The following is an 11,428-nucleotide window of genomic DNA, read 5'->3' on the forward strand; positions in this document are numbered from 1 at the left end:
CCCCCCCCCCCCACCCCCCACCCCACCCCCCCGTCCCAGCCCTGCCCTGTGAGGGAAGCCTACCGTGGTCTGTTCTTGCGCAGGACCCTCTGGAGTCTCACAGGTGTTTTCCAGGTCTTCAATGGGACACCATCGACTTCAGGGCCAGGCCTCCTCTGCTTCCCTCTCTTGCTGAATCTTCTCTGGAGACAGCTCCTCACACTGCCCCCCACTTGACTTCCCGTCAAGTGCCGCGTGGCCCTGAGGCTCCCCCCACTTCCACCCCACCCCCTGGCTGAAGGGCTGGGTGCAACAGGGGCAGAGAACCCCAGGCCCCTGGCCAGACTGTGCCTAACAGGGGCAGGATCTTCAGGGTGGCCAAGGGGGAAAAGTGGGGCTGCGGCTGGGGCTGGGGAGGGGGCGACCCTGTGCCCAATGCCCCTACCCAGTGCTGCGTGGCAAGGCCGCTGGGACCTGAGTCACAACTGACTGGGCCGCACCCAGCCTGCCTGGGTGACCCAGGCCAGCATAAGGCGATGACTGAGCAGCCCTCCGCATGACCGGCCGGGGTCGGCCTTAGGTGTTTTGACTCAGACCTGCCACAAGCCGTGTGCACCAGGGCCATGCCCCTTGTCCCTGTCCCCAGAAGAGTCACAGGGCCGCAGCTGTCCCCCTGGACACAGTGCCCCCCCCCCAAGCCACCACACGCTTTCCGGACACCCACCTCAGAACCCCAGAGTCACCTGGCCCGTCTGGTTGGCCCTCCTCCACAGGCTCCAGGGCCCCACCTGCCCAACCCACCTCCCTGGGAGACCTTCGCCCCTCCCCGAGCCAGGGAGCAGAGCCCAGCCCTTGGGGCCGCCCCAGGAAGCAGGGAGTGGGGCTGGCCAAGTGGAAGGCCTCTCCAACGCTGACCATGGACTGTGAGCCTTGCCTCAGCATGGAAAAGGTGGTCTGTGTGCACTCTGGGTCCCAGGCCTGGTGTGGAGGGTAGGGGGTGCAGGGGGACAGGGGCACAGGGAGAAAAGCCATGAAGAGAGCAATAAGGAAAAAGGGAGAATGAGAGAGAGAAAATACAGAGAACGTTGCTTGTGCACCTGCTCAGTAACCGCTTACAATAATGCCGAAATAGTGCAGTATTTGTGTGGTCTCCTGGGAAATCTGTCACAGCCAGGGCGGTGGGCCAGTTCAGCCCATTGTACAAAGGGGAAAGCTGAGGCTCAACCCAGGAGGTCACACGGCTTTGAGGGCAGGGTGACTGGGGGTTGAACTCATTTTATTTAACTCTCAAGTATTTTCTCATCCTTCGAGAAAGAGGAGGAAAAAAATCGCATTAGTAGTGGTGGACAGTGAAGGCCATGGAGGCGAAAAACCCGGCTCTGCCGTTTGCAAGCTGTGTTTGTTTTGTGGGTAGGTAGTAAGTGCACCCCATCCCCACCTTTTTCCAGCAGTGTCCCTGCCCTCTGGGACCCCTGTCCTGGGGAACTTTCCATCCTGTGTGTTACATGTAGTTGACTGAAGGTCTGTCACTTTGAAAACCTTGAAAAAGAAGAAGAAAATCTGGCTTCAAGCTGATGCCTGCAGCAAGGCCAGGACCCCATTTTATCTTCCTGAGCCTTTGTCCCTTCACATAACCACTGGAGACGAAGCATACACTGTGGGCCCACAGGGTATCACCACTCCAGGAAAATGTGCCTGTATAGGATCAGCTCCTTCTGTGGCACAAAAGCATCATTTGGGCCCCCACCCCACTGCCTGTCACAACAATGATTGTGGGAACCCCAGTCTCACCATCAGAGAAAGCTTATTCTGACTTGAGATGCAGATTCTAGAAATGTCACCCTGCAGGCTCTCTGTAGGCCACCTGTGGCCCCCAGGGAAGCCCCATAAACCCTTCTGGATGGGGGAATCAAGGAGGAGGGGGAATTCGAACTGGGGCTCAGGGCAGAAGGGTAGGAGGCTGAGGCTGGGAATGGAGGGGGGAAGTCCAGGCTTCAGGGAGGTCAGGATGCCTATATGGGTTAGGGAGACAGCAAAGCATGGCTCGAACACAGACATGAGTGGGCAAAGCTGGCCTGGCATGAGAACAGGGGCCTGGCATGTTACGATGAGGGGTTTGGAATTGGTACCACAGCAGTAGGACAGGAAGGAGTCTCTGAAGGTTTGGGAGCAGAAGATATGGTGGCAGTGACATTTTTGACCGTGTCCAGGGAGCCGGGACCTGGCTGGCTGTTGGGAGAGCAGGAGGCATGTGCCAGAGATGGGATGTGGGAGAGATCGAGGGACCTTGTGATCAACGGACAGGGGAGAAGCTGAGAGAGGTGACGGTGAGGACTGGGGCTCTGGAACCTCTGTGGGGGCAAATAGGAAGCAGAAATCAGGTGTGGGGTGGAGGTGACTTTGGCCCTGAGACCTTTGGCACAGGGCTCCTGGCAGAGGTTCCTAGAAGTCGAGTCTGTAGGCTTGGGAGAGCACCAGACTGGAGATGGCAGTTTGGGGGCACCTGCAGCTGTGGTCTCATCAGGGTATGACATAGAGGTGACAAGTCCTCAAAGGTGGGACCCCTGAAACTCCCTCCCCAGATTCTGGAGCTCCCTGATCTGCTTCCTACGGAGTGGGTGCTGTTCCAGCTCTAAGTCAGACACCTCTCCTTAGGCTTATCCACAGAGTAAGGGGTTGGCAAGGGGCCCAGGCAGGGGTAGGGGGCAGCCACCCTGGGCTTCCCAGCTCTTCCTCCACAGACCAACCTCTGCTCACTCCGTGGGCAACCGCACGCCTGCCGCAGCGCCAGCTCCCCTTCCTCTCCGAGAACCTGAGCATGCCTGGCTTTCGGCGTCTGCCACCTCCCACCCACAGCTTCCCAGCAACTCAGCCTGAGGAAAGTGCCCCCCCCCACCCCTATGCCGGGCAGGGCACAAAAGAGAGAGGCCCGGCCCCCTGCCGTTGGTGGCACCGGGATGGTACCACCCAAGCCAGCCTCTCTGGCATGCTGCTCACTGAGCTCCTACTGGGTGCAGGCCCTGTGCCGGGTGCTGAGGCGGAGCAAAGGGAAGCAGCTGCTGTCTCCACATCCTTGGCAGCTCTAGGCTAGTGTGGGAGGGAGATGGTAAAGCACCACAGCAGGCAAGAGCCTCCCAAGAGGACAGCTTTACAAGGACAAATAACCAAGTTGCTGGACCCAGACCATGCGTGGTAGGGAAGAATAGCTGAAGATGCACTGAGCAAAATGACAGGGAACGGTGTTCCAGACAGAGGGAACAGCATAAGCAGAGGCCTCATGGTAGGACGGAGCCCTGGGCATATCAAGAGCCAAAAGGTGGCCTGTGTGGCAGATCCTCAAGAGCAAGGGAGAGCCCAGTGGGAGACGGTGGAAAGCTCTTATTAGGGACTTGGTAGGTCACCTGGAACACACTGGGCATTGCTGGGAAGACTGTTGGTTGGGAGTCAGGGTCCGGAGTTCTGTGCTGGAGTTCCCTCTGTGATCTTGAGCAAGATGCTTCCCTTTTCCAGGCCTTTTTGATATAAACCAGTGACGCCCCTGGCTCACTATATGCTGATCCTGGAATGCTTGGAGCCTTTGCCCTAGCTGTTTCTGCCACCTGGGGGCCCACCCTGTCTCCTGTGGCATTCAGATTTCAGAGTGGATGGAGAGGCTTCACCTCTCCCAGGGCCATGCCTGTTGCCTGAGGTTCTCACTCTATTACATCACCCGATTTCATTTTGCAGAGCTCATACCCCAATTCCTGAGTTGGTTCTTCTGCATGTCTGTTGCCTGTCTGCCCCCTAGCCTGGGAGCTCTGTGCCCTTAGGGACTCATGACATTGCTGGCCAAGTTACAGAGATTGAAGAGTAACAGAAGATGCTCTGGCATCTAACAGACCTGAATTCAGCATGTGTCCGCCCTCCCAGAAAACGTGTTCTGAGGACATGGGCAGGTAACTCAGTCTCCCTGAGACTCAGTCTTCTTATCTGCAAAGTGGATCTTATCTATTGCAGAGAGTCCTGCCGGAAGCCCTTCAAGAAACAGGTTCAAGCGCACAGCAGGTCACAGGCCATGTCTGAGGCAGGGTCTGTTACTATCTTGTCTATTTCACGTAACACGCATAAGCACACGTACCCCCCAGTCACACACCTACAGGGGCCCACACATTCCAGCTTTCCTCCCTCCTCTCTTGCTCCCAAACCCTCTAGTCCCTAGCATCTCAAGGGAGTCACATTCAGACACAATAAATGCCCTGTTTGAGACACCCCCATGGTAAGGCCCCCCCCCCTTCCTCCAAGAGGCTAGATTCCCTCAAATTCTTTCCCACAAGGCAACAGAGAGACACAGGGACTTTAGAAACCAGGCAAGTTTTAAATATATGTTGGCACAATATTAACATTAAATACATATCATAAATAAGCCTTATAAATAGGAAACAGATAAAAACTGATAAAAATCGATAAATTAATCATATCCCTGCAAAGAATTGGCCCAGCAGCTTCTGGGACTCCCTCGCTTCAGCATGAGAAAATTTCATGATGCACCACCAGGGGGAGGAGCCAGCAGCCAGGACCCAATACTGGGTACTTCCAGACACTAGGTCTTTACTCCATGTCCATTTGCACTGCATTTGATATCCACTGTATGTCATAGAATCCCAGCTACTGGCAAGCAGAGAGGGCTTTACACGGTCCCAACCCTCTTGAATCACAAAAAGAAAACTGAAGTCCAGAGAGGTAAGGTGGTCTTCCCGAGGCTACACAGTGAGAGGGCACTTGAGCCCCACTTTTAGACACCCTACCCCGATCAGCACTTCTTCTAGGACACTCTGCCTGTGTCACAGCTGCCTAAAATGAGGTCACCCAGATGTCCAGGTGTCTGGCCTGAGACTGGCAATGAGGCATAAGAGGCCAGCTCAGGCCCTGACCTCCCCCTCGGAACCATGCCTCCATGGAAAGGAGGAAGTCTGGGGTCAACAGCCCTGCAAGTCATGAGAGGGAAGGGCCGACGGGCCTCTGGGGAGCAGAGCAGGGGGGGCAGTCAGTCTGGCCATGAGTCAGCCTGTGTCATCAGACCCCTGAATCAATGGAAAGTTAGCCCCGCGTGGCCTGACCTGGCCATCCCACCGAGACTGGGGAACTCAGGGCTGGGGGTTCAATGGCCTGACCCTCCCCTCCCCGCCTGGAGGAGGTAGAGGGGCCTGCTTGGCTCCCACCCCTTAAAGTGCGCTTCTGACGGGGGGGTGGGGGGGGGACAGAGGAGAGCAGGTTTGGAGGCCAGCGGGGATGGGCCATCCTACAGAATACCTGTGAGTCTTTTATCTGCCAGGGGTACCCCTAAGGCTACCGGGGCAGCCACCCTCTGGGCATGAGTCTTTTGTTCCTGCTGGAGAGATGCGTCCTGTGGGTCCCCTTCCGCAGGCCCCGGCGGGGGCTGTGTCTCCGGCTCCGACTCGGGCTCTGCCCCCACTCTCGGAATACCTGACCCACTGAGTGCATGAAGCGGTGGTAGCCATGCAGGAACCTGCAGCCCTCCAGCCTGCGCTGAAAGGCGTCTGAGATGGGGGTGGGTGATGGAGAAGCCCCTGGGCCTGTCGGAGTGGGCTCAGTCTTCTCCAAGGAGCCTGGAAGCAGCTGGGCCATGCAGTGGATATTGTTCTTGAACCCGCGAATGTTTAACTTTGCTATATTTAGCTTCTCTAAGTCCTGGGCTTTGGGGATGTCCTTCTGTAAAGTTCTCAGTCTGTGCAGAACGTGGCCCAGTGTGTTGTTAAGGATCTGCAGAAATTCCTGCCTGCTGAGCCGCTGCAGGGCATCTTTGCTGGGGAAGACCCCGGGGCGCTCCTGACAGTGCTCCTTCAGACCATCCTTGTCCAGGCCTTGGATGCTGATCTGGAGGGAAAGGAGAATCAGAGGGTGAGTGCTAGAGCCCCCACCACACACACACACACACACACACACACACAATTCTGCTCTGGTCAGCCTTGAAATGCTCAACCTCATGTATCCCATCCAATCCTCCCATCGTACAGATCAGAAACTGAGGCCAGGGAGGAGCAAGGACTCTCCCATCACTGCAGACAGGACAGAAGGATGTTGGGGGGCTGGCAGGTTGAGGTGACTGCACAGGCGGTGATTGTGGTGTGCAGAGTTTGAGTGGGGGTGGGTGGGTAACCTTGAGCTTTTTTAGGAGGATGGAACCCTGTTTTGTTCACTGTTACATCTCTGAGGCCTAGAGCAGGGCACATGGGTAGGTATACAATGGAGCTGAGGTTTTCACTCCAGCCCACTGAGCTGGGAAAGCTGTAATGTCTCCTTGGCATTTCAGAGGAGTGAAGTGCCAAGGAGTGGAACACTCCAAGGCCTGGAGTGTTCGATGTGTCCCCGGAATGACACAGGGACTTGGTTTCCCCACCTGCCCCATATCGAGTAGGGGTGAATGGGAGTCGGGTCTCATCTTCTCTGGGCTCACTGCTGCCCTAGGCCTACTATTCTCTGAAACTCAGATGCCACCAGGGGCCAGGCGCTCACATAGTGGTCCAGGAGCATGCTGGTGTGCTGCATGAAGTCCGCCTGCTTCTGGAGCTGCCCAAGGAGCTCTTGGTAGTTGTCCAAACAGCTGCCCATGGCCGGCGTACTCAGGAACAGGAGTCCGAGGACCAGACCTGGGGCAGAGAAGGGGGGTGTCACCTGACTTGGGGAGGCGGGCGGCTTTCAGAGGGGAGGGAACCTAAGAGGGCCTTAGAGGGCACAGCCCATCGTCTCAGGCTTCGTGCCATCACGGGTGGGGCTGGGCACCGTGTGTGCACAGGAGCACCTGCTGGGGCCACCACCACCTCCCCCGTGAGGCACTGCCCAGCATCCAAAACAGGGCTGCACTTCACCATGCAGGCCTTTGAGAGGAGGTTTTGGGACCCAGTTGGACCTCCTGCACTTGCCAATCTTCCCAACCCCAGGATCTGACACACAGCAGCCCAGGTGGGGCTGCTGCCTGCAAGACCTCCGGATCCCCCCATAACAGAGCCTGGCCCTCCTTGCAGGTGGGCTTAGCCTGGCAGCAGCCTGGTGCCCTGAGCTATGTCTGTACAAACAAGAGAGCCCCCATTTTACTGACAGGAAAATCAAGGCACTGAAGGAGAAGGGCTCACCCAGGTCACACAAGGCCAGCATTGTCCTCGACCTCTTGCACCTTCCTCTTCTCTCCCTTCGTGTCCCACATCTGTCAGGCCCACCAGATACGCCATGAGCCAGAATGTTCAGGGTGGGAAGAGCATAGTTACTGCCGGCCAACCTCCCCACACCCACCCCCCAGGCACCGGCAGCCATGTGGTCGGAAGGGGCCTGTGGCGCAATGGCCCGGAAGGCAGTGACACCATGTTCCCTTCCTAAGAACCGTTCAGCTGCTGGGGAAGGACGAGGGGCTGGCCACCCAGGCATGGCGACCACAGGGCACTCCTCGCCACCTCCTCAGGTATCTGCTGCTGGGCTTGGGCGGGGGAGTCCGCGTGAGCACCACATGCACGTGGGACTAGGGTGTCTTCATGGGCATGTGTCCAGGTCTGTGTGAGGTGAAAGGAAGGAGCTGGCCACGAATAAGCGTTGTGCCCTGTCCACCATGGGGGCCCAGGCTGCATGTGGGGGTTCCCAAGTTGGTGAGATTGAGGGCTCTGAATGACATCACACGGCTCTGTGTGTGCGTCACCCTGTGGGTGTGGCTATGTGTGCTGTGTGATTGTGTGGGTTCCAGGGTCCCTGGGCCTGGCTGGATGTGTGTATCCATTCCAGACCCTGCGAATCAGGGCAAGAAGGAGGCCTCACCACCCCGCCAGACATAACACTGTTTTCCTCTTGGCTTCTGCAGCTTCCTCCTCTATCCAGCACGTCTCTCACCTCCCCCCTGTTTCTCTGGCTTCTCCCCTCAATCTATCCCCTTCCCTCACTCTCTTGTTCCCAGAGCTGCCTCTACATCACCTCCCCCTTAGAAGCCTTCTGGGGATAGTCCTTCTCTACCTTGTAAAGATGCTGTGTTCTCAGTGGACCACTTGCTTTGCCTGACCTCCCAGCTCTCCCCCCTTCTCAGCATCCTTCTGGTGCCCAGCCTTTCCAGCTCCCAAAGGACAGAAGGTTCCTCTGCTCCCCGCTGGTGCCCAGGGGCACAGCAAGTGGGTACTGGTGGAGAGGAAGGAAGTACTTACTGAGAAGCGTCCTCCGCATAAGCTGTGCCCGCATGCTGGGTGCCCGAGCTCCGGCCGGCGCCTGCTGGGGGTGACACCTCCTGGCTGGGAGCCCTGCGGGCTAGCTGCCACTTTATGCCCGCCAGGGCGATTGGCCAACACCTCGTGAGGTGGGTGGGGAGTGGGGGGGGGAGGGGCAGGCCTTCTGGGAACATGACCCCAAAAACCAAAGTTTCCACGGGCGGCCAATGGGCGCTGGGTGCGGTGGCATGCCTGCTCCTCCTCCTGTTTTCTTCGAATTCGTTCTTCGAGGTCAGCCCCACGCCCAAGGATGATGCAAACCGCAGCCCCAGCCTTCCTGGGGCGAGTAGGGAACATGGGGGTCCGAGCCATGTGCAGGGAGCTGTGCCCAGGATAGAGGGGAGAGTGTGCCAACTGGGGCCTCAGAGGGCCCGCAGGCCAGGCTTGGCCCAGGAGCCATCAGCCTCACCAGCCACTGTGGTTTGGGACTGAGGGGAGCGAGACATCTTCCTTCTTGAGTGCCCTTCCCGCCCTCCTGCTGAGGCTGTTGGGACATCTGTGAGCGGAAACCACCGGGCTCTGGGCACAGAGCCAGACCCAGGCTGGCAGCCCCGAGATTGTGGTTCTGGCCCCAGGACCTGCATCCCCCAGTGGGGCTCCCAGCCATCTCCTTTCTCCCATCATGCAAACCCCTTGCAACCAACCTTGTTTATCCCAGGCCCATTGCCCACACCTAGGCTCTTTCTTTACAGACAGGGTCTTCGGTGGGAAAACAGGTGCTTAAAGCAAGAGAAACAGGAGGTTAGGGCTCAAGGGGGCTGACATACTGTGTGACCAGAGGCAAGTCATTTAACCTCTCTGGGCCTCAGAGGCCCCACCTGTAAAAGGAGGGTTCAAACAGTATTTCCTGGCTCAGGCTCACAGAGCTGCTGCTGTCATGGACATAAAAGGCAAAAGTCCTTTGAAGGAAAAAAGAAAGCTGAAAGTCTAATTCCAAGTACTAGCTGTTGAGGGATGGTGTGGGGGGCGGAGGAGATGGGGAAGCTGTGAGCTCAGAGGGGAAGCCAGGGTGGGGGAGTCGCCGTGGTGACGGTTGGGGACCAGGTTTCACTTTCTCTGAAAGATAGTGATTGTGGGTTGGTCCTCAGCTTCTCGCAGACCTCTGGATGTCGGAGTGAAGGAACCCTGGAGACCACGCCTCTCTAGTCTACCTGTTACTTTGCCTAGGGTGAAGGAGGCCTGGGCTAGGGCAGACAAGGGGGCGGAAAAGCTGGCTCAGGCCTGCAGGTCATGCCTGGCACCCGCAGCATATCTACCAGGCCTGGAAGGGGGTCTGTGGCCTGCACCCTCAGGAGCCTGGTGGGGAGGGGGGCCTCAGAAGGCTGGGAACCAGGGCGGGGCCTCTGGAATCTGCCAGGGATACCTGGGCTGCTCCAGCTGGGGAGAGCACTGGGCCCGTGGAGCCTGAACAAGGAGAGCTGAGGTGGCCAGGAAGGAAGAGGGTCAGACAACCTCCTGTCCATCCATGTCCCCAGCACCCATCATGACCACCAAGGCTATTCCTACCTGCTCTCTCCTCTGTATATACACTTAACATCACTTGTTTATTCATTCAAAAAACTTTTATTTGGCCCTTCTCTGAGCCAGCCATTCCCAAGTGCTAAGGATCCAGTAGTGGGTAAAACCAGACACACCTCCATGCCCAGGAGGCTGTTTGTCACCCCCCACCCACTCCCTGGCACCCCAGCATGGTGTTTACCACACCCACCAGCGCCACCCCCAAAGGCCAGTTCTGGATTTTCCTCCTTTTAACATCGCTTCTGCTAAATTCCTCATCTCTGTGCCCACCCCCGCAAGACTATTTCCTGGGGCCCAAGCCAAGCTGGGATCCTTCTTCATTTCACATCCTTGATCTCATCTTGCAACAGCCCTGAGAGGGAGAGCACCCAGGCAAGGATGCTTTGGCTCCTTTTAATGAGGAAACCGAGAAGCTCGGGGCCTGGCTCCAAGCAGGAAAGCCACATCCAGCAGGAGAGCCTCTTGCCCCTCTCAGCTACTGCGGACCAACCTCCACACTCGGGGGAGAGCTACATGCCTTTACTTTCCCGTCCCCGCGTCACCCTGTGTGGGAATAGTTAAAAGGAGGGGACATTCAGCAGCGCCTGGGTGGCTCAGTCAGTTAAGCGTCCAACTTCGGTTCAGGTCATGATCCTGCAGTTTGTGGGCTCGAGCCCTGCCTCAGGCTCTCACTGACAGCTGAGTTGGCTTTGGATTCTCTCTCTCTCTCTCTGCCCCTCCTCAACTTGCTCACGTGTGCTCTCCCTCTCTCTCTCTCTCTCTCAAAAAATAAATAAATAAACTTAAAAAAAAAAAAAAGAAAAAAGAGGAGGGGGCATTCAAACCAGGGCTGTCAAGTCTAAAAGACGACGCTCTGAGCACGTAGCTAACCGAGGTTCAGTGTGCAGGCCCCAGGGACAAAGGCCACCAAAGGCAAAGAGGGCTTCTATATTAGTTTGCGCAGACTGCTGTAACAAAGGAGCACAGATGGCAGGACATAAACAATAGGAAGGCATGTTGGCGCCGTCCTAAGTCTTGAGACCCAGGTGTCAGCAGGGTGGATTTCATCTGGCAGCCTCTCTCCTTGACTTGTAGATGGTTGCCTTCTCATCTCCTCACATGGTGGCCCTCTGTCTGTCTATCCTAATCTCCTCTTCTTATACGGACACCGGTCATATTGTATTAGCCCCACCCTCCCACAATGACCTCATTATAACTTACCTCTTTGAAGGTCCTATCTCCAAATACAGCCACATTCTGAGGTACAGTGGGGTTAGGTCTTTAACATATAAACTTAAGGGATAAAATTCAGCCTATAACAGCTCGCAAGTGGAGGGCATGGTTGGAGGGCTGCAGGGAGTGGGGACGATGGGGGAGTGTCCAGAGCTCGGTGGGAGGGGACAGTGATGTGTAGGAGGACAGGGAGTGGCCCCAAGGTGAGGAGACCCGGCTGGTCAACAGAGCAAAGCATGAGGGGAAGATGCGTCAGCGTTTCTGGTGAGGTCAGCACCCAGTGACGTCCCTCTCGCCAGCAGGAAAAGCTTGCAACATGGCCCAGCCAGTATAAATAGGCTCCCCGACCACAGGCCCGGGCTGTCCCCTCTTCCCGGGCCACGTCAGCTAGGTCCGCGTGATTTGAAGGGGGAAAGAGGACCAGCTTTGTTCCTTAGAACTGCTGTTTCCATGTCTTTCCGGCCCACCCTCCGGCTGTGGGG

The 11,428-nt window shown here is 57.0% G+C and overlaps 1 protein-coding gene across 3 annotated transcripts; it reads right to left on the reverse strand.

The window, feature by feature from the left end:
• Positions 1-2,978: 2,978 nt before the first annotated feature.
• Positions 2,979-9,845, reverse strand: OSM (oncostatin M). Of its 3 annotated transcripts, XM_049619853.1 has the most exons (4): positions 8,157-9,845; positions 7,110-7,180; positions 6,493-6,626; positions 2,979-5,853 (listed from the first exon to the last, which is right to left on the reverse strand). In XM_049619853.1, exons 1-4 carry the CDS (start codon positions 8,348-8,350, stop codon positions 5,305-5,307), a joined length of 948 nt encoding a protein of 315 aa, XP_049475810.1. In that variant the 5' UTR covers positions 8,351-9,845; the 3' UTR covers positions 2,979-5,304. The 3 variants fall into 3 exon arrangements, with proteins under 3 accessions (XP_049475810.1, XP_049475811.1, XP_049475809.1); XM_049619854.1 differs by lacking the exon at positions 7,110-7,180 and having other exon boundaries at positions 4,289-5,853; positions 8,157-8,278; XM_049619852.1 differs by lacking the exon at positions 8,157-9,845 and having other exon boundaries at positions 4,289-5,853; positions 7,110-7,398.
• Between the last annotated feature and the right edge of the window lie 1,583 nt (positions 9,846-11,428).

This window comes from Panthera uncia (assembly GCF_023721935.1).
Source record: "Panthera uncia isolate 11264 chromosome D3 unlocalized genomic scaffold, Puncia_PCG_1.0 HiC_scaffold_8, whole genome shotgun sequence".
NCBI classification, from domain to species: Eukaryota; Metazoa; Chordata; class Mammalia; order Carnivora; family Felidae; genus Panthera; species Panthera uncia.